At 36.4% G+C, this 20,861-nt stretch overlaps 1 protein-coding gene across 11 annotated transcripts in view; it reads left to right on the forward strand.

The window, feature by feature from the left end:
• Nucleotides 1-20,861, forward strand: part of FAM172A (family with sequence similarity 172 member A) — a 422,196-nt gene that overhangs the window by 253,457 nt on the left and 147,878 nt on the right. For 9 of the 11 annotated variants that reach the window (XM_053907196.1, XM_019428788.2, XM_019428789.2 and 6 more), the window contains 2 exons: nucleotides 11,856-11,972; nucleotides 19,619-19,703. In XM_053907196.1, the coding sequence (XP_053763171.1) occupies nucleotides 11,856-11,972; nucleotides 19,619-19,703 (202 nt within the window). Of the gene's footprint in view, nucleotides 1-11,855; nucleotides 11,973-14,897; nucleotides 15,680-19,618; nucleotides 19,704-20,861 lie in introns of those variants that run through there. The other 2 variants (XM_019428793.2, XM_019428790.2) reach the window with 2 other exon arrangements.

A 20,861-nucleotide genomic window follows, 5' to 3' on the forward strand; every position in this document is an offset into this window, starting at 1 on the left:
GAAAGAGACAGAGGATACAAAGCAGGCTCTGCACTGTCAGCACAGAGCCCAGTGCAGAGCTGGAACTCACAAACTGTGAGATCATGACCTGAGCTGAAGTCAGACATTTAACCAACTGAGCCACCCAGGAGCCCCTCAAATGAATCTATTTCAAACCATTTATTCCCACAGACTTACTTTATCACTTCAGAAATGTGATATGTGCTTTCATAAGAAAAATGATTCCAACATATAATCAGAATCATCTTTTAATACCCTAACTTAAAGGATCGTCCTATATTTGTTGGTCAGTAGAGTTTACATTTAAACAGCCCTTATAGGTAGTTGAATAGAAATTTCTTCCAGCAACAATATTCACTTGAATGTTTAAGCAGGCACATAAGCTCCAAGTACTTAGCATAACCTCCCAGGTAGAAGAGCCATCTGGAGATTCTTGTCCAAATATCGTCAAACCATGTAGGAAGTCTGTGACTTCTGCTTATTATGATGATGTCACTTTCCCCTTAAAAATGGGTGTCAACCTCTTCCCAATGTTTGATAACTCTCATAACTCACAGTTGATTAACACATCTGGTTTTAGGAACATTTACGTGGTCTTGCTTTCCTCTATCGATGGGTCAATGCCTACACTAGAATCTAAAAGTTAACAGTCCCCTTCCAGTTTATGCCACACTGTTTTGCATAAATCTGAGCCCTGCATTTGAAGAAATATGGTCAAATGAAGATTACCCTCAATTCCTAGAGGCAAAAATTCAGAAACATCTCAGGACATGGAGTAACTAAGATCTTGGAAAGAATAAAAATCTTTTAAGTGTCTTTATTCAATCCCCAAATTTAGATAGCACAGTCTTTATCTATATCATCAAGGCTGCCATTTGAAAAGCCAACCCAACTACTTTTACAGTGAAACTTCCCTGTTCGTGCACACCCTTCCTTTTTCCCTACCAACACTGCCAGGTTTGAGTTTATGATGGCAGACACTAAGTGACTATTGCATACTTTATTTGAAGTTTGGGGTTATTTTGCACTCAGATTTGAAATCACAAGTATACCTTGCTTTTCTGACATACACATTTCATTTGAAATCCAAGAAATCAAATCATTCCCAATGGGTTTGTAAGATAATTTTTGAATTTTGTGATTTTGATGTCTTTATGCTTTTTAATAGTCAGTGTGTCTCCATATTTTGACTTTGTGTTTTTCCTTTAGAATCTTTAGTTGGGGGATAATGCAAAATTTGACAGGATAGATAATATGGAATTAGATTGTGAGAGACCTAAAATCCAAGAGGAATTTACTTGATCTCATAAATATTAGTGAGTTAAATCATAATGCAATCTTGAGTACACAAATACTAAGTGCTAGGCAGATTAGAAGGATGATTTAGATTTGAATGGACAGTAGGCTAATGCTTAATTTCAGTTACGGCCTGTAGTGGACATTGTGATACACTGCCCACTTACTCCTTCAATAAAGGATTCTGTTGCCCCCACTGTTAAGAGTGCTTTCATAAGACAGGGATTGACTTGGCTGCCCTGGGGGCTCATATTCAAAGACAGAACAGTATGGGTAATTAAAGGCCAACCCATCTAGGCCCAGCTTAGAATGACTTCAAAGGGTCATTCTAGGTGCAGAGCTTCCCTGGGGTTGTATGAGATGATCGTTGGACTTCCATCTCACCTTGACTTCTCTCTCTGCCCATTCCTGCTTTGTTTCACCCCCTACACCTTCCTCAGATGTTGATCATCCTTTGTGAACATCCTGCATGCTGAATTCCATTTCAGAGTCTGTTTCCTTGGGAATCCAACCTACAATATGGTCTGTTTCTTAATGCTCCAAACCAGACATCACTCTAACTTGCTAACCATCACTTTCCCTTATCTATTGCATTTTTGTAAATAGCACCTCTGTTTGTTTCACAAGTAGTTTCTGAGCACTTAGCATAGGTCAGTCATTGTGCAGGGAATGGTGATGTGTTGCTGACTTGGCAAATAAGATCCTACCCTCATGGAGCCTCCATTTCAGTGGGAAAGAAAGACCATGAACTAATCCTTACCACTGTAACAAGTATTTCAAGAGAGAACATTTAAGATATTATATACAGATAACCATGATGTAAAGACATGGGATTTGGAGTTAAAAGATTTAGCAGTGCCAACTTAGTAACTATGTGATACAGGCAAGTCATGTTCTCTAAACATCAGTTTCCTCATGTAAAAAAAACAGGTACATAATCCTTCAGCTACCAATCTACTTAAAAAGAAATTGTTCTATACACACACACACACACACACACACACACACACACACACACACACACAAACACTCAGAATGTTAAAGGGCTCTACAGAACTTACCTGAACATGCCTTCCTTCCTAAATTGGGAGTTCTTCCCAAATGTCAGAAATCATGTCTTCCTCAACTTTGTAGTAATAGTGCATTACCTAAAACAGCTGATAAATTACAATATTGCTTTCCCTGTTTATTCCAGGTAACAGAGTATACAGTCCTTAAGATAAAGTAATTGAAACTTGAATTTTTTACAAAAATATTTTTAAAGTTATAAAATAACTTTGAAAACTTTAGTAGAATTTAAAACACACCAAACATCTATGTAGAAATTCAAAATAAACGTTTCTTTTTTCCAGGTCTAGTGAGGTATAATTGATGACTGAAATTGTATATATTTAAGGTATACAACCTGATAACCTCGATATCTGTATACATTGTGAAATATTCAGCACAGCCAAGTCAGTCAACATATCCATCACCTCACACCTGACTAATGTAAAAGCTTTTAAGAAAAATTTGTTAAATAGCATAATCTCCTATACTCTGGTTATCTATTATATATCTTTGTGGCAAGAAACCTTATCTCTTTACCTTTCTTTTTCCCAGACCAAAATAAAATGGTGTGCTTTAAAACGAGTGTATTAACACTTTCTCAGCCAGATGTGTATTCCTTGCTTCTGCCTGACCTAATGAAATCTTTTGCTGCAAGTTTTTAAACCATTCAGTGATTGACAAATTCTGTATATACGAAAGTATCTCTGGCATATGCCAATTGATAAAGGCTCATAAGTGATTTTTATTTAATTTTTTTAAGTTTATTTATTTTGACAGAGAGAGCGCACAAGCAGGGGAGGGGCAGAGAGAGAGGGAGAGACAGAGACAGAGAGACAGAGAGAGAGAGAGAGAGAGAGAGAGAGAATCCCAAGCAGGCTCTTCACTGTCAGAACGGAGCCTGACACAGGGCTCGAACCCACAAACTGCAAGATCATGGCCTGAGCCAAAACCAAGAGTCTGATGCTTAACCAACTGAGCCACCCAGTCGTCTGTCATAAGTGATTTTCAAACTGAGTATTGTGAACATGCTTACTACTTATTTGTATCAGAAACATTTCCGGGTGTATCGTACATTTATAAGGTTTTAATAAGTTTTCTCATTGTTCCATCTAAGACTATGTATTGTCACCAGTTAAACATCTCCTTTGCCAAGCCTGCCCCAGTTTTTTAGACTGGCAGTGTTCTTACTTACATCTTTGTAATATATCCACTTGATTTATGTTCATTATAATTTTTAAAGCTATGTTTTATAATATCCTGCCTTCTTATGATCAGTCCTATGACATTACATCGTAAAACATTTTAATCAAAGAAATCACTCTGATGAATCCTTACACTGTTTTCTTAATATGTGACCTCTTTTATTTTTTTCCTTACAATTAACTTGCCACTTTCATGATTGATGAAGTTTTTCAAACTGTTGCCTTTTTTCTGTCGCTATGTATTTTTTGTAAAGCACTGGTCTTCTTTTCCAGTTCCCAGATTGTCAATCACTTGTATTTGTTTGTTTGTTTGTTTGTTTGTTTGTTTTCATTTTCTTTTAAACCTACCTTCCATGTATGCTTTTTTTGTCCCTGTAGGAGCCTGCACGTGGCAGCATAGTCTAGGCAGAAAAGGAAAAGGAAGTTATTACTGCTCTCTTCTGGCCACCTACAATACTAAATCATAACTTGCCATTCCCTAACTGGTGGCTGGAGACTTATCTTCATAAATACATGTGACCCAAGAAGTTTCAGTTTACATACCCTATCCCTTGGGGTTCTTGCCTGTGGAGAGCCTTTTCCTTCCTGAAATTAGACAAAGGTTGTAAGAATTGTAGCTAGGGCTTCAAAGCACAGGAAAAGAGAATGTTGTCTTATCCTGTTGCTACCGTGGAGCTCCAGCTGGCCATGTTTATCTACCCAGGGTGTGAAGCTGTATGTCCGTCTGTGAGGGGCTCAGCACAGCGCTAAGGCTTGCCCTTAAATTTTAAACTTAGGAACTTTTGGAAATATTTCTTGTATGTTTTCCTACATGATTATTTTTATAGTGATAACTTTATAGCTTTGGGGTATATGCTTAAATTGTTGAGCATTGAAACTTTGTAAGATCTACCTGTTTGCTAGAGTAACATTGGACTTCTGTTGTATATATAGTGGCCATATAATTTATCATCCAAACTAGGATACTTTTAACAGTGGAAAGAGACATGACTGATAATTATGCCAGGGAAGTAGTTATGAACCAGGAATGTCCCGGGCTAATTAGAATGTGTAGTTATCCTATTTATACCTAATCATTGTCTCTACAATCATTTAAGCAAGCCCAAATCGCTTTACATAATTAGGGGATGGAGCAGGGGATGTAGTAGTTGTAGGACACACAACTGCTACCCAATTTGTGCAAATGTTGATGTCACTGAAGAGTACATAGATAGCATATTTAAAAGGAAGAGCAGATTTCAGAAATTAAAAATGAATGTCAAGGTAATAATGATAGCAGCTGACAATATTGATTGCTCCCATGCTTTGTCTCAGTTGTCCTTCGGTGATCCTATGAGTTAACTACTACTATTATTATTCCCATTTTTGTATTCTCATAATGATGAACCAAAAATTAAAATTTAGGGACATGGAGTTCCAAAGCTCATGCATGCTTTTAACTGCAACACTATGCTGCCTTCCTCCCGACATACTTTGTATCTCTGATTGTCTTCTTTTTTTTTTTAAAGGTAGTCAGCTATACTTCCTCTATGTAGGAAACAAAGTGGTACAGGGACTCGCTGCCAGCTTGGCACTGCTATGCCACGGCTCCATGCTTTGTTGCTGGCCCAAGTAATTCTGAAAGGGCTCACTGATGGCAGGAAACGAGAGCTGCCACAGTATGGCTTCACCAATTCTGTTGTAATTTTTAAGTGCATAGTGCTATTACAGGTCCAGTGTTCTGATTACAAGATCTTAAACAAACACAATAAGCACCTCTTTCTATTTCTCGGCCAGGTAGTTTTAGAATTACTGAACCATGTACTCTAAAGCAAAACCAGCCTGTCATAAGTTTCTTCTCTTTCATGGACCTGTGTCTTTTTAAAAACCAGTATTTGTCATTAAAGGTATTTTTGGGTAAGCTTCTGTTACCTTTTACACTGAGAAGGCTAGTTTACAAATATGAAGTAGTTTGTCTGGTGTGTTTTTATGGTATCATCTATTATGATTGTGTACTATGTGCCACATCCTCCACTAGTCGCTTTATATTCGGTTCATTTCAACTCAAAATAACTCTGTGAGTTAGATGTATTTACCATCTCCCTCTTACCTGTGATGCAACTGAGACCCAGAAAAAATGGAAATAATTCACTCAAGGGATCATTGCCGGAAGCGGCAGAACAGGGATTTGAAACAAGGGAATCTGATTCCAAAATCCTTGAACCTAACCACTGCATCCCTTATAAAGACTGCTTACTCGAAAGTTTCTACTTTCCAAACAGAAAAAGAAAAAGAAGGAGAAGAAGAAGAGAAGAAAAAAAAAGAAGTGAATGCAGATTAGAAATGTGAACTGAGTAGCAAGTGAGAGCTGAATGTCACAGTTGTCTGGATTTCCTGCTGGGCAGTTTAGTCTTCATATTTCATCTACTGAAGTGTGTATATTTCACTGTAATCACTAGAGGTACTTCAAGGGCCTTGGGTGACAGGACCGAGGTTTCAATATTGTGGCAAAAGTGATATTTGTTCTGTGAATAGCACACTATTGGGATTGACATGTACAAAAGAATCTTCAGGAAGACATTAACAGAAAAGACTCTGCCAAACCCAGCGTCGGCTGATTAGTCATCTTGGCCCAACATATATTTCCAACCCAGTGGGCCTGATAGCACACAGGGCAGTGTGCCATGAGCCAGGAGATGTACAGGCACAAATGTAAAGTGATGGGAGAGGTTTGTGGTAAAGTATCATGGCTTATCAAACTACATAAAAACTACACTCAACTAGAAGCACTGAGTGTAATTATAATCTGCACAACAAAAATGTTACAAGGTGCCACATTTTCACACTTTTCAAACCTTTGAAACAGCTTAATCTGCAATCTTAACTCCAGGAGCTCGAGAGGGAGCTAATCTATTTATACACACACACACACACACACACACACACACACACACACACACACACACATTTTTAAAAGACATCTCAACTGTGCTATTAATCAGAGTGATGATTCATTCATGCTCATGCAGTAGTAATGATCCTCAGATTTATAAATGTGCAGTAGTATCAGATCCTAATCTGATGGAAACATGCATTATTTGATTTTCTTTCAGAATATTCTTTCCTGTACAAGCGATTCACATGCTGTAACCCTCACAGTGCATATGTGTAGCACATGTCAGAATTTTAAAGGAAGGTAGTGACTTTTGCTGATGAAAGACATTAAGACATTTCCCTCGAAAACATGTTTAAAACATATTATATATGCTAATATAGATACGGACCTGTATGCACCTATCACATCCCTACCCCCAACTCACACTGCCTTCTTTCCGGAGGCCCCCTTGGACTTTAAAATCTAAGATAATTTATTCTGAGCACTATAGCTGCTGGGCCACAAATATGGGAAAACGAAATAATGCATTTCTTTTAGGTTAGGGTGAAGACAAACCCAATGCAGGGTTCACTTCTTTATGTTGAGAGAACTGAACCTTGTGTTGGGTTGGATTCATAATTTCCAAAACCCAAGACCCTCAGCTAGAGCTATGAAACTGCTTCCAAAGACTCATGGCAGAGTGTCTCTCTAACATGAACATCACCCTGCCTTCAAAAGCTTATCGTCTAAGCTAAGACAAGTGGACAGCAACTTTTTAACTTAATTTGGTAGAAGTAAAGGAGTCTGTGCTTTCCTTTTCTAAAAGTAGTTCATGATAGATGTGTGGGGAAAATGAAATAGGTACAGAAAGGGAATAAAGAAACTTTTAAAGGGACATGAACATTTGGATTTGGCCAGGTACCTGTGAAGATAGTAGGCAGGTGCTTCCTCTGAGGGCCTTGCAGAAAGCATGGTGAGGGGAGGTACATGGACAGAAAAGACCTGTGTGATTTCGGGGGAGAAATGGTAGCAGGAAGGGCCATAGTGCACATGGAGGGGAGCAAGGCTGGCTACTGCTGACAATGGCCCTCCCACACCACACCCCCCTGATCTTCATCTCACCAAATACTCTTAGGGTCTGATAGGCTTTCTTTTCTTGTTACAGTTACTTAATGTTTAAAATCTTACTCTAGAAAAAAAAATAATACAAACTCCAAAAATTTTAAGAGTATGATGAGCCTGTATGCAGATGGTATATGTTTTTAATCTGTTCAAAGTACTTCATATTTATTGGGTTAGTTAAGCTTTTGTCAGACTAGGAACACTCAATATGGGGAAGAAAAGAGCAAATTAATTTTGTAGAAGCTAAGATGAGAGGACTATGAAGAGATAAATACAATTAAGAAAGGGACACAGTGACTCAGTCACTCAGTGACTCAGTCTTGATTTCGGTTCAGGTCACAATCTCACAGTTCATGGGTTCGAATCCCACGTCGGGCTCTGTGCTGAGAGTGTGGAGGCTCCTTGGGATTCTCTCTCTATGCCCCTCTCCTCTCTCTCTCTTTCAAAAATAAATAAATGTGAAAAAAAGCGAGGGGGCAAAAATATCAGGTGGCAGCATCAAATACTTTGTATTTTCAAATCATCAGTATGTTTTAAAGAAATATTTAATTTTCCCTCTTATCCCAGACATCATTTTACTTTAGAACTGTAACAATAATTTTTAAACGCTGCTGATAGTCTGGTTTAGCACATGACTGATTTCTATGTTGGTATGATTTTTAGAATTTCAACATTCTTTACTGATCTGGATTTGAATTTCTTTAACCATTTTTAAATGTCCAGGTCAATGAAATACTGTGTTACTGAAATACTGTAAAGAAAAGGAGATTAATCAAGTGAGTTCATTTATGTAAGAGCATTATGATATATTACTGAGAAATAGACCCCATGTGATTTTCATGAAAGAACACAGGACTTAAAGGCATGGACAATGCAGAGTTGTGTCATTTTGTATCTGTGTGGCCTTTAACCAATTTCTCAGTCTCAACCAGTTTCCTCCTCCACAAATGGGAAAAAATAATTCAAGTTTTGTATATATTTCAATATTATTTAAGAATAAAATAAGAATGATTATTCATTTTGAAATTTATGAAGTCCTACTCAGATGTAAATAAACATTGTACACACGAGTAAAAATAAATAGTATCTTAAGTATAATTTTATCATATATAACCTCTTAAGCCATGAAGCTTTGAGATGTTGATGTCTAGGACATCAAATTTTTTTATCACTTTTATTCAACTATTGATACCATACTAAAGACATCATAACAAAAAATGGAAGGTCATCCTTTATTTTTGAAAGATTGGTATAGGTGTGAAATTGATCTTCATTGTTTGAAGAGTTCACTTAGCAGGTACTTCAAAGTTCATCCAAGACTATATGGGAACATTGAAATTACAGGGTCTTATCATTTTTAGAGACTAAAATCCTTTTAAGAATCTAATGAAAGCTTAGGACCCTCTGCCAGAAAAATATTCCTATCACGTACAGACAGAATTTTGCAAGGAATTTCAAAGGGGTTCCTATCCATGGATCCTAATAAAAACCACCTTGCACCTCCACCTGTTCTATATTCTATCTAGAGTCTGTCTCTTAAACAATCTTGATTCCTGTGTTCGCCCTACCCCATCATTGCTATTCTCCAGCATTCTTCATCAGTGCTCGCTCCCAGTGGAGGCAGTAAGAGAGGGAAGGGCTATGAACCAAGCTAACACATACAAGAAGCCAGAGGCTTTGGACAGAAATGGCAGTTGCAAGTACCTTCATTGAGGCTAGAATCGAGGTAAATTAATCCAAAGAACTAAACTGTTAAGATTTTCACCAATTTACAATTCTACTACTCCTACTAAACAGTCAAATATTTGAAATTCTTTGTACTGGGTTCATTTGTAGCCCGCTCTTCTTTGAGATCCTCTAGAATTTGACCACTCTTCACCTCTAGTAATATAATGTGAAAGTGATTTTTATACTGTAAAGGACTAAAACTGTATAAGAGATATGCTCGATTCTGTGAAGAAAAGTTACACAGCGTCACATCCATTGTGTGAAATGTCAGCCAGATGGAAAAACAGACCAAAGGTTTTTTTCTCTGATAGTCCATCTAACAACTGTATATTTTTCCAAGTTTGGAATTTTAATTACCACATTTCCTGCTTTTCCACTAAATCCTCAGCCTGTTTGACTCTTAATTTTATGTCGTTGCACAAATGGCTTTCAATATTCTGTGTCTTCAGATAACGCCACCTTAGAGAAGTCAGCATTTGTTAACAACAACCACAACAAAATCCAGGGCAAATATTTTAAAATGCAGACATATTCTTAGAATACCAGAAGAGCATGCTCTTGTTTTGTAACTTTAGCAACAATCGCTCTAGATCTCTAAAAGTGTTAACTGTTTAGAAAATGAGAGTAAGGACATGTAGCTTCTTCATGAGCCAGGTGGATTCGCTGTTGTGGAATTTTGAGTTCTGTTATCTGATGTCAGTTTAAATTTTTATATTCTAGTGCCAACATGATCCATGACAATCTATTCTTTAAGGTAGTTTTATTTTTTTATTATATTTTAATTTGAGTGTCATTGATACACAATGTTACATTCGTTTCAGGTGCTATGCTCACCACAAGTATAGCTACCATCTGTCCCATTACATTGCTATTATAATGTCATTGACCGTGTTCCTTATGCTGTGCTTTTTATTCCCATGACTTACCCATTCCATAACTGGAGACCTATCGCTCCCTTTCCCCTTCACCCATTTTGCCCAACCCCCTGCCTCATCCCCTTGGTTTATTCCCTATATTTATAGTTCTTATTCTGCTATTTGGGTTTTTTGTTTTGTTTTGTTTTTTAGATTCTATTTATGAGTGGAGTCATACGGTATTTGTCTTTCTCAGTCTGACTTATTTCACTTAGCATAATACCCTCTAGGTCCATCCATGTTGTCTCAAATGGCACAATCTCATTCTTTTTTATGAATGACAGTCTATTTTTAAAATAAAATCTATAAGGTAGCAAACTACTTAATAATGAATGTGAAGTATTGAATTAGAGTATTATTTTATGCTTTTAAAAATATGATTGATATTGCAAGATGAATTTTTGCAGTTACATTATGATGTTGATAAGCAACATTGATTTTAAGATTTCCACATTATATAAGCAGAAAACAAAAGGCCTAAAGATTTAAGGTGTGGAAATTCTGCTGAAGCAGCATTAACAGTGAATTCGATTCCCATTAGGTAGTGTTCACTGAGAGGGGATGTGCGTATGTAGGGTTTGAAGACATTTAAAACAGAGAGAGACATTTTTCATTCAGAATGCCAACAGGCATCATTTGGTATCAGAAGCCTGGCTTTTCAACGTTCACTGTATGAGCTTTCATCACCACTCAGAAGTCTCACTGTTTTAAAATGCAGTTATATACTTTTGAGAGACAATTCATAGAAATTAATAGCAAATGATTAAAAAATTGCTCTTTTTTAGAGGGAGAAAAGACATTTGATGCCAAGAAACAGTGAGGGCATGGCTATGAAATTTAGGGCTACTGCTTCCTGATTTAAGTGTAATTTTTTATTAAGCTTTCTTATGCTTGTGTCAATCAGAGTCCCTAGTCTTAGTAGATTAAAACCTCTCATGATTCTTTCGATGTGGAGCTATTATTTTTCACTTTCTTTATCTTGCAGACGACTGATGAACTCTTCAGTTTTCTTTAAGCAAAATGGCTCTTTTTTAAGTTTCAGAACCATTTAATTTTATAGAAATAGCATTCTAAAGAAAAAAGTTAGAGTGTAATACTGTAGCGTGTCAACGTGAAGAAATACATTAGAAAGCCAAATGATACTGATAGGCTTTGAAGAGAAAGATCTTTGTGGGCATTTAAAACACCAAGGAATTACAAGACTGTGTTGAAGAGCAGGCTAGTTAAATTGGAGAAGTCAAAGCAAGACATCTTTCATTACTGACATGCCATCTACTGAAAATAAGTAGAAGTTAGTCCTAAGTAGCTAACAGTGAGCCCCGGGTGCTAACTTCCCTGAAGCACTGAAATAGGAAGTGGTGGAAGAAAGTTGTAAAAGAAACCCTCAGGGATTCCTCCTTTTTCCCCCTGTGATCCCTTTAATCCTTGAATTGTCAAACCGCATGGAAAATAATAGAGCTGCGTAGTTCTAAGACTTAAGTGGTATTATCTTTTTAAAAGAAAATATTAGGTCTTTTCACATCTCTGGACAAGAACAGGGCATGCGTTTGGTACAGAAAAGAGTAACTTTGAACAAGAGATGCCTATTACTTTTTCAGTTTTAATATATTATTATCTATGACTAAGCAGGCTGCACCCAGTAGAGAAAAAAATTATAGCCAATATTTTATTTTCCTTTTTTTGAAACAGATGATTCAACGAGAAGCAGATGTAAAAAGTAAGGTAACTGCTGTGGCGTTGACAGACTCTGTTCACAATGTGTGGCATCAAGAAGCAGGCAAAACGATTCGAGAATGGATGAGAGAGGTGAGACAAGATTTTTTTCAATGCTGAGATGAATGAGTGAGAGCCTTTATATCTTGAGCCCCCACCAACTTATACCACCTCCCGCCCCCAAACTCCCTTTCTAGAGGCGGAACATTTAGAGAGAATTTAAAAAAGTAGACACACTTGAAATAATAATAGAAAACCCTTCTGAAGAACAAATGTGTTTCTGAAAGCCCTTCTCCCTTTTTTTGGCTTTCTGTAGCATATTATGTATGCATACAGTATACAGTAGGAACTTGGGCTAAAGAAGGTCATGATCTGTTAGGAGGTTATTATTCTCTGATTTTTTTAATTTTTCCACCAGCTATTTAGCATTGGTGCAGCTCAGTTACAGGAAAGTAGCTTAATGTACATTGGGTCTCACCCTTTTCTTGAAAGGTGGTCAGTATGTGACACTTCTTAATGGATCGGCTCACTACTGCCAGTAGGGGGAGAAGTAAAAAGCTGATAGCGTTTTGCCAGATGGACCCTTGGGCCTGGAGAAACCTAAGGGCTGGTCATGGTCCAAGCTCAGGATAAGAAAACTTCTTTTACCATTCCTGAGGGCTAGTGAGCCTGAAAACTATCATGATTCGTTGAACATGCTCCTTTTTTTTTTTTTAACTTTCAACCTATTATTTCTTTTATTTTGGTTATAGATGTACAGCTGAAACTTCTTTTTTATTTATACTTATCTTTCTGATATTACAAGCAATTGACATCATCTACACCATGCTATATCACTTGTCCAGTCAAATCATATATTTCTTTAAATGAGAACTAGTTGACCTTCCTAATTTTCTCCCACTTGTTCTTAATAGGAAACCCACACATTTATTCAGCAGACCTCTTACCATGGGTATGGTGGGCAACTTCTACCAGCCCTTATGGTGTGCTGTAAGGACTGGAGAGTTAATGTTTGGAAAGAGTCTTGAATATATAGAAGGACTAAGCTGTATAATCCCATAGTGGTATAATCATAATATTACCAGTGTGTTTTCACTGTTGTTGTTATTCTTTCCATTAGAAAAAGGTTAGAGAGGGAGGGAGCCAAACCATAAGAGACTCTTAAAAAACTGAGAACAAGCTGAGGGTTGATGGGGGGGGTGGGAGGGAGGGGAGGCTGTGTGATAGGCATTGAGGAGGGTACCTGTTGGGATGAGTGCTGGGTGTTGTATGGAAACCAATTTGACAATAAATTTCAGATTAAAAAAAAAGAGAGAAGAAAAAGTACCTTCATGATGCAAAAATCTAAAATATTTTTACTCCATTCCTCATAATGTTATAAATATATAAACGTGGACTTTTCATCTGTTCTAACATCCAGGTGATTTCTAACCACATTGCTTTTCATATTTCTCCTTTCACAATTTATCCACATCCTTAATTATCTTCTCCAAGGGCCTAATTTTTTTTCAAGAGAAATTTTGTGTATTTCATGCCTATACTTTTTTTTGTGTCCGAGCGGGTGTGAAAACATCTCCCAGCATTATGTAAGTAGTAAGATTAATAAGCGTACCTTTTTCCCCACATATAACCACTATGGAACTTAGTACTTGTCCCAAACTAGAAACATCCCTGTTCATCATTTCTTAATTGGAACTTCTTTATATCTCATTCCAGGGGACGAACATAACAAAATTTATTTTGATTTATTATGATTTACCGTAAGTTGTTATTCAAATTCCATTTAGTTAATGTACATTGTAATATTAGTTTCAGGTGGACAATGTCGTGATTCAGCACTTCCATACAGCACTCAGTTCTCATCTGAGTGCACTCCTTAATCCCCATCACCTATATCATACATCTCCGCGCCCCCTTCTGCCTACCTGCCCTTTGGTAACCAGCAGCTGCTTCTCTATAGTAGATTTATTTCTTCAACCGTTTGTAACGAAGACTAGAGTAGGTGCTGCCTTCAAAAATCAGAATATATTAATCTATGCCTTTTTTCATCTGACTGAAATAGGCAATAGTTGAATTCATCTTAATTTAATCAGCACTGGCATTAATGTCTTTGTAAGCATAGCTTTTATTAAAATTTTTAATATTATATAATTTTATAAATGACCTATTCCTGAATAGTTCTTTTAATTCCCTCATTTATGCCTTAAGCATGAAATTGCATGAAGAGTTTTTTTATTATGACATACCGAAATTCAGACTCTAACTCAGTCACTTACCTAAGTGTGTGATCTTGGCTAAGTTATTTAATCTCTTTGAGATTCAGTTTTTCATCTCTGAAATATGATACCTGCCTTGCAAGTACAGTTGGAAAATAGCATACATAAAAAAAATGCATGGACATTGGCATTTTAAAGAAGTTCAATAAATCATAGTTCTTACTGCTGTTACCTTCTTGCCCGCAAGTAATATAAAATACATGAGTTGTATTCTTTTGTTTTATGAATGATTTGCATACTCAAAATATCTTGCCATAGGGTAGTAATTCAGTGCAAGGAGTTAGCAGAACTGAGTTTTGATAATGATTCTGGCTTAGTCACTCACTAGCTAAATCACTAACTGAGATCTGGCATATACCAGGTACTCTACTGAAGGCTTATTGTCTTGGGAAAGCCACCTCATCATTCTGGGCCTGTTTCAGATATAGTAATTCCTATCCCATCTACTTTGTGAACTACTTTGTGAAAAAAAGTAGTGTTCTAGAAAACACTGTAATATCCCAGAGATGAAAATTATTAGATCTCTGTTGTGGAGCTTTGAAATTATCCCTGCTCAGAGCGCCTCTCTAAAACAAGAATAAAAAAGGAGACTTTGGAAGCCTTTGCCAGATATCCTTGTAGGAACCCACCTAAATGTGTGACCCCCCTCAGGGAGAATTCAGTATGGTTTGGCAAAATAAGAATCTGGTGTTTCTCAGCACTCAGGATAAAACTCTGTCGCTTTTTCTTTCTCTTTTTTTAGTCTCTGTCCACTCTGCAAGACTCCTTGAAATAATGAAGAACAAACAACCCTGGGTTCAGTGAATAGAAAAGAGCTGTTGTCTTGAGCACGGGTGTTGAGAGAAGGGTGTGGTAGGGTAACGTCTGTGTCCCTCAGCACCTCCTCCTCTGGCTTCAGTTGCAATCGGCTCAAAATCTAAGATATTTTGCAAATATGCCTCCCAAGAAAAACAACTTCACTTAACTGGAATGTTGTCCATAAAAATAGTAGTCTGGTTATAGATGAAGCCTCATTGCTTTTGGCCTCTTAATGATTAACTCCATTATTTCACCAAACACCACTTTAAAAACATTAGAAGTGTCTCCTGGTACAAACTGCCTGGTCATTCTTCTTATACTACAAATTGATAAAACTCCTTTTTGTTTTGTAAGCATATTTAAATTAATATGATAAAGATATTGATTTTAACTATTCACTTAGTATAAAAAGCTGATTTACTTTTTTTTTTTAATTTTAGCAATTAGCACACAGAAAGGAAGTTAAGTACTATATTCTTGTATTACTTATATAATTTTAAAATAACAATTTGAGGGCTACTTTTGACAATCACTCTGAGTGAGAACTACTCCCAACCAAAAGACCAAGAATCCATACTTAACCATGACTCATGAGGAGAGGTAAAAAGTAGCCTGAGGCAGCTCCTAAAAGACACTTCATATCTCAAGCTCCAAGACTGTCAAGTGGGTGAGACCTGCAGGATATTATGCTAGATGAAATAATTTAAAAAAAAACAAAAACAAAAACAGACACAATTAAAAATACTACATGATCACACTTACATGTGGAATCTAAAAAGGTTGATTACATAGAAACAAAACAGTGGTTACCAGTGGCAGGGAGGTGAGATAAATGGTCAAAGGGTACAAAGTTGCATTTATGAAGGGTACATAAGTCTAGAGGCCCAATGTATAGCATGATGTGCAAATATATCTCCAGATACTTTGCACAGGATACTTAGTACCTATTCAATACTGTATTGAATACTAGAAATTTGCCAAGAGAATAGATTTCTGGTTCTTTCACACAACACACACACACACACACACACACACATACGCACACACACACACACAGTAACTATGTCAGAAAATTAATTAGCCTGACTGTAGTAACCATTCCACAAGGTATGCCTGCTTCAAATCATCACCATCACATTGTACACCTTAAATACATACTTTTAATTTTTTTTTTAAAGGCTGAGTGGGCAAATGTCATTTCCTGACATATTCTTGGCCTCTGAAAATCTCCAGCCAAGCCAGATGTATGGATCTACATAACTGTCATGAACCCTTACCCAGCACCATCAGATCTAAGTGGCAGTCCTTGGAAATACAATCTGCTGAATTGTAGTTGTTCTTGTCTGAGGACACAATGCCTTCCATTTTAAAGCTCTACCTCTAAGGCATTGGTGGATCTCAGGCAAATAAAATAAAAATGAGGAAGTACCTAAATTCAACCAGGTCAGCAAATATATCTCCAGATACCTTGCACAGGATACTTAGTACATATTTTTCTCTTTAAATATAATAGACTAAGTTCTAATCTTCTTATTAAAAATTTTAATTCATTTCATATCTACACTGAAATATTGTTCCCAACATTTTGGATTTCATAAAGAAGACAGTTTATAACCACAAAAAACTGTGAGTTCATTATTTCAGAGTAAAAGACCTTTGAATTGAAAACACTTAACTCTAAGAAATACTCTCTGTATTGCCAATTTTTTTTCCCCTCAAACCCAGAGAAACTTTAGTTACATTGTGCATCCCAAACTCTTGACTCTGGCCAGGGGCTTCCTTCTCTCTGGTTGGGATGAGGCAGGGCTACATCAGAGGCCCAAACATGTTTCACTTGCTATCTATAGTAAAGCATGCCTGGCTGCTCCTTAGAATAGGATCGCCAGGGGCTTAGGACACACTCCAGCATGTTCTGAATTTAGGTAGGACTTTCCTACTCAGCTGCCTCTGTTGCCATCCAGGACACTACACTAGTGTCCATCTCAGCTGAAGAACTGGGGTGAGGGCAAAGTGAGGGTGAAGCGAGAAGAGGAATAGAATAAGCATTAGGAAAACAATGAAAGAAATTTGGTTTTTAACTCTAGTTTTTAAACTATAGAAATGCATCTCAGAAGAGGAAGTTGGGAAAAAAAAAATAGGAAGTTGGATTTGATATGATGGAATTTCAGACAGATTGAATTCATGTGAATTCAGGTGTAATGGCTGTGTGTTTGTCATATTTATTTCCATGTATTTTGCATACATTTACATTAATAATAATATTATTATTATCATTGTATTTATTTATTTTGTTATGCTCTGTCACATGGCAAACATATTTTTTGATTGTTTTACCCTTTTCTCTACATATTTTTCCCGGTGGGATAAAAATGTTACACGAACGTGCACACACATGTCCATGTACGTTCATCAAACTTCTTCAAGCCTTAACTGTCCTTCACAGGTACTTTGTCATTCCAGAGAACTTTTGGACATACTCACTTTATAGGATGTTTATTTTCTAACCTATTTTTATGAGAGATCAAAGACTAAACATGGATCTAGATAAAAACTGAAATTTCAGAATCATAAATATTAACCTATCTTTTGTTTTAAATGTTTGATTTAAAGGTGACCTGGATAAAATCCATTTTATTCAGCTTTTTAAAGTCAGTGATAATGAGTTAGAAAATGATTAATCGCCTGCATATTGTAATGTACCATCATTTTCATTAATACTAGAAATATCCTATAAGACGTAGTTTTACATATGTGAAGTGTAGGTGAGCAGTATTAAGACTGACATATCACCTGGGTAATAGCTGACTTTCATCAGATTTGGAGATACTACGAGGATGAATAATAATTAAAATATATACCTAATCGCTGCCTGTCTGTAGGTAGTGCTAATTGCTGTCATTGAAAAGACTGAATTGTTTAAGAAAAAGAGAGAAAAAGGGAAAGTCATTCTTCATTGAAGCTATCTCCCTGTATCATTGGGAGCCTATTTTTAGTACCTATAGAAGTCATGATTTTTGAATTTATTAGGGGCTGTGATGAATGATAAAACGAATCATCCATTTACATATCTTGACACTGCTTTGGAGAATACTTATTTCTTACAAGCAAGTGTCATATTGTATATAAAAGCTGGCTAATTGTGTGCTAATCTTCTGCATTATCTAGAACTCTGTGATGTGGTATTCTATCAATAGTAATATTAATTTTACTTATTTCAGATGTATCAAATATCTTCTAAAACCCTACTTCTTTTATAATTTCTGCTTTCTCACATTGTATAATTTTGCATTCATCTGCTAATTAAGATTAGGAGTGCTAGTTATAGAATACATATTCACTTTAAACCATCAAGCTTTTGTAATACATAAAATACTAATATTTTATCCATTTTAAATATAAAAAGAGAGAAAGCATTTAAGAACATTACTAGATGTTGTGTTTGTTTTCATGGTTTTTTTTTTTTTCCACACAGTTCAATAGTTTCATTGATCTACTGTTTCTTACAAAAATCTGCCATGCTTTGTGAACTTCACTTTCTAATCTCATACAGCAACCCTTCCTTTATGTTATTCCTGCTCTCCCTGGTCCCAGAACAGTAGGGTTGCCTTGACAAATCTATTCAAAAGCCATTCCTCGGCCTTTATTGGTGGGGACTGGGGCCTTTGAAATTCTCTCCTCACTGCAACACAGCTGACATCTTCTTCCAGACAGAATGAATTAAGGAAATACAATAAGACACTTGATCTACCAGTCAAGGATCTTTCCACAGTGAGGACGGATTCCATGGTGCACAACCAGGGCAGCAAGCATCTAAAAATATACAATACATGCTTGTTTACCAGAATAGCAATCAGCGATTTTTCCAACATGATTGATAGGATGATTTCTTTTAAAATAAAATCTGTCTGGAAATTCAGTGTGTGTGTGTGTGTGTGTGTGTTAGAATTTTTTTAAAAGCCATATGAGGCTAATCACATTTTTTTAAGCCAGACTTTAAATACAGAATCAAAATGTATAGAAGGAATATACATTGTTTTTATTTCATTTGTCTGAATGGTAAGTCATCATTATCTTAAAGATTGGTTTTAATATTGAAGGCTTTGTGTCCTCAACCACACAGCTTCAGTTCACTAGGTTGTATTTCTTTTGAACCATTTGTTACAGCCTTCATTGAACCCAGGTTGAAGTAAAAAATTACAGTATATTTATATAAGCCAAATTTTAAGGAGTAAATGCAAAATTTATTTCTTGTAGTATTACAGAGACAAAGACTATAGTTCAAAAATGAAGCTATTCTTTCATATGATCAAGTTAATATTTATTTCCATCTAAAAGTTAAAAATGGACATCCTTTTCAGTTTTCCTTAATTATAATCTTAGCCTTTTGTTATAAATGTATTCCATCATCATTCACAGAAGCTTACATGTCTTCTTATCAGAACAGATAATTTGCTGAATTGTAGAAGATAAACTTTTTTCCACAGCCACATTGGTCATGAATAATACTGACTGTTTATATAAGAATTTTTTTTTACAGTGCATGGAAAAGAAATTGGATATACTTCTAGTGGTTGATTATATAGGATAAATTTATCTCTGCAGCCAGAAAAGTTGGTCTTGGTTTAAAAAATGTTTCAACGGAAAATTGTCTCTATTGCATTGCAGAATTGTTGTAATTGGGTCTCTAGCTCAGAACCATTAGACACATCAGTGGAGTCCATGCTGCCCGATTGTCCTCGAGTCTCAGCAGGTATGTGTTTGATGAGAAATGTGTGGGGTTTTTTTTAGGGTGAAAAATATGCTAATGAAATGTGGAATTCTATTTTGCAAATTAAGCATGTTGTTCTGCCTCGTATCTTTGAATGAATTATTGGTAACATACGGCATCGGTCTGATCTACTACCAGAAATTTGTTAAGTGGCTGAAAATGCTTACTAACAAACCTAGTAAAGATGAATAGGTGAAGCAATTTGCAAGTAATATAGACAGTTGCCGCTGAAGCTTAGGGAGACAGGATGTACATAAATAAAAAGTTGATTAAGACAGGAACTGGTAGCTAATCAGGATCTCAGAATATTTGCCTTGGATTGAGTACCAAGTCAGTGATGGAACAGGCAGTCAAGGCTGTGAGTTCAGAGAAGAGAGATTGCTGTGACCTTTAGAAAAATTTTTCATGCAGAATATTTTAGCTGGACCTCGTGTAATAGGTAGGATGTGGATTCTAGAAAGACATCAGGATGATATTCTAGGCAAAGGGAACAGAGCAGTGTAAGGAATAAGGGCTGGAATGGATCTGAAAATGTTCACAGGAAACAAAGGCAACATGGGCCTGCCTACTGGAAGAGGTAGAGGGTGAGGTACCTCAGGAAGCAGGTGAGCTTAGGAAGACAGTTTAAGGATGGAATTGATCTCCAGCCAACAGAGTTTGTACGTTAGTCTGTCATGTCTAGATAAGAGGAGTGATGATATTTTTTGTTGCTTTCTGGTTTTGGCTTTCACAATTCCCAACCAGTTTGGACGGTAAACACAAAATGAGCAGTGGTATCTGGTTATGGCTGCAGAACAAAAATGGGCTTGCTTTGGCCAGAGATGTCAGAGAACCAGCAGAAGTTTTGAACACAAATGACTCCATAGGACAGTCATAGTGAACAGTTAATCACTAAGCACTTAGAGTTGCAGACATGTTTACATAACTGAAGGAAATAATTTGGAGAACAGTTCAAACATTAGGTAAAGAACTATTATGTAAAAAATTATTACCACTGTATTTCACTATCACAAATACCTAAACCTGAACTCAGCCTCACTGTCATAGATAAACTTTCCAGGTCTGTCAGTCAAGGTTCAATCAGAGAAACAGATAGGAGATATATATGCTACAATATATCTATATAATATGTATATGTGT

The sequence above is a fragment of the Panthera pardus genome, unplaced genomic scaffold (assembly GCF_024362965.1).
Source record: "Panthera pardus isolate Hobbes unplaced genomic scaffold, ASM2436296v1 HiC_scaffold_2, whole genome shotgun sequence".
In the NCBI taxonomy this organism is placed as follows: Eukaryota; Metazoa; Chordata; class Mammalia; order Carnivora; family Felidae; genus Panthera; species Panthera pardus.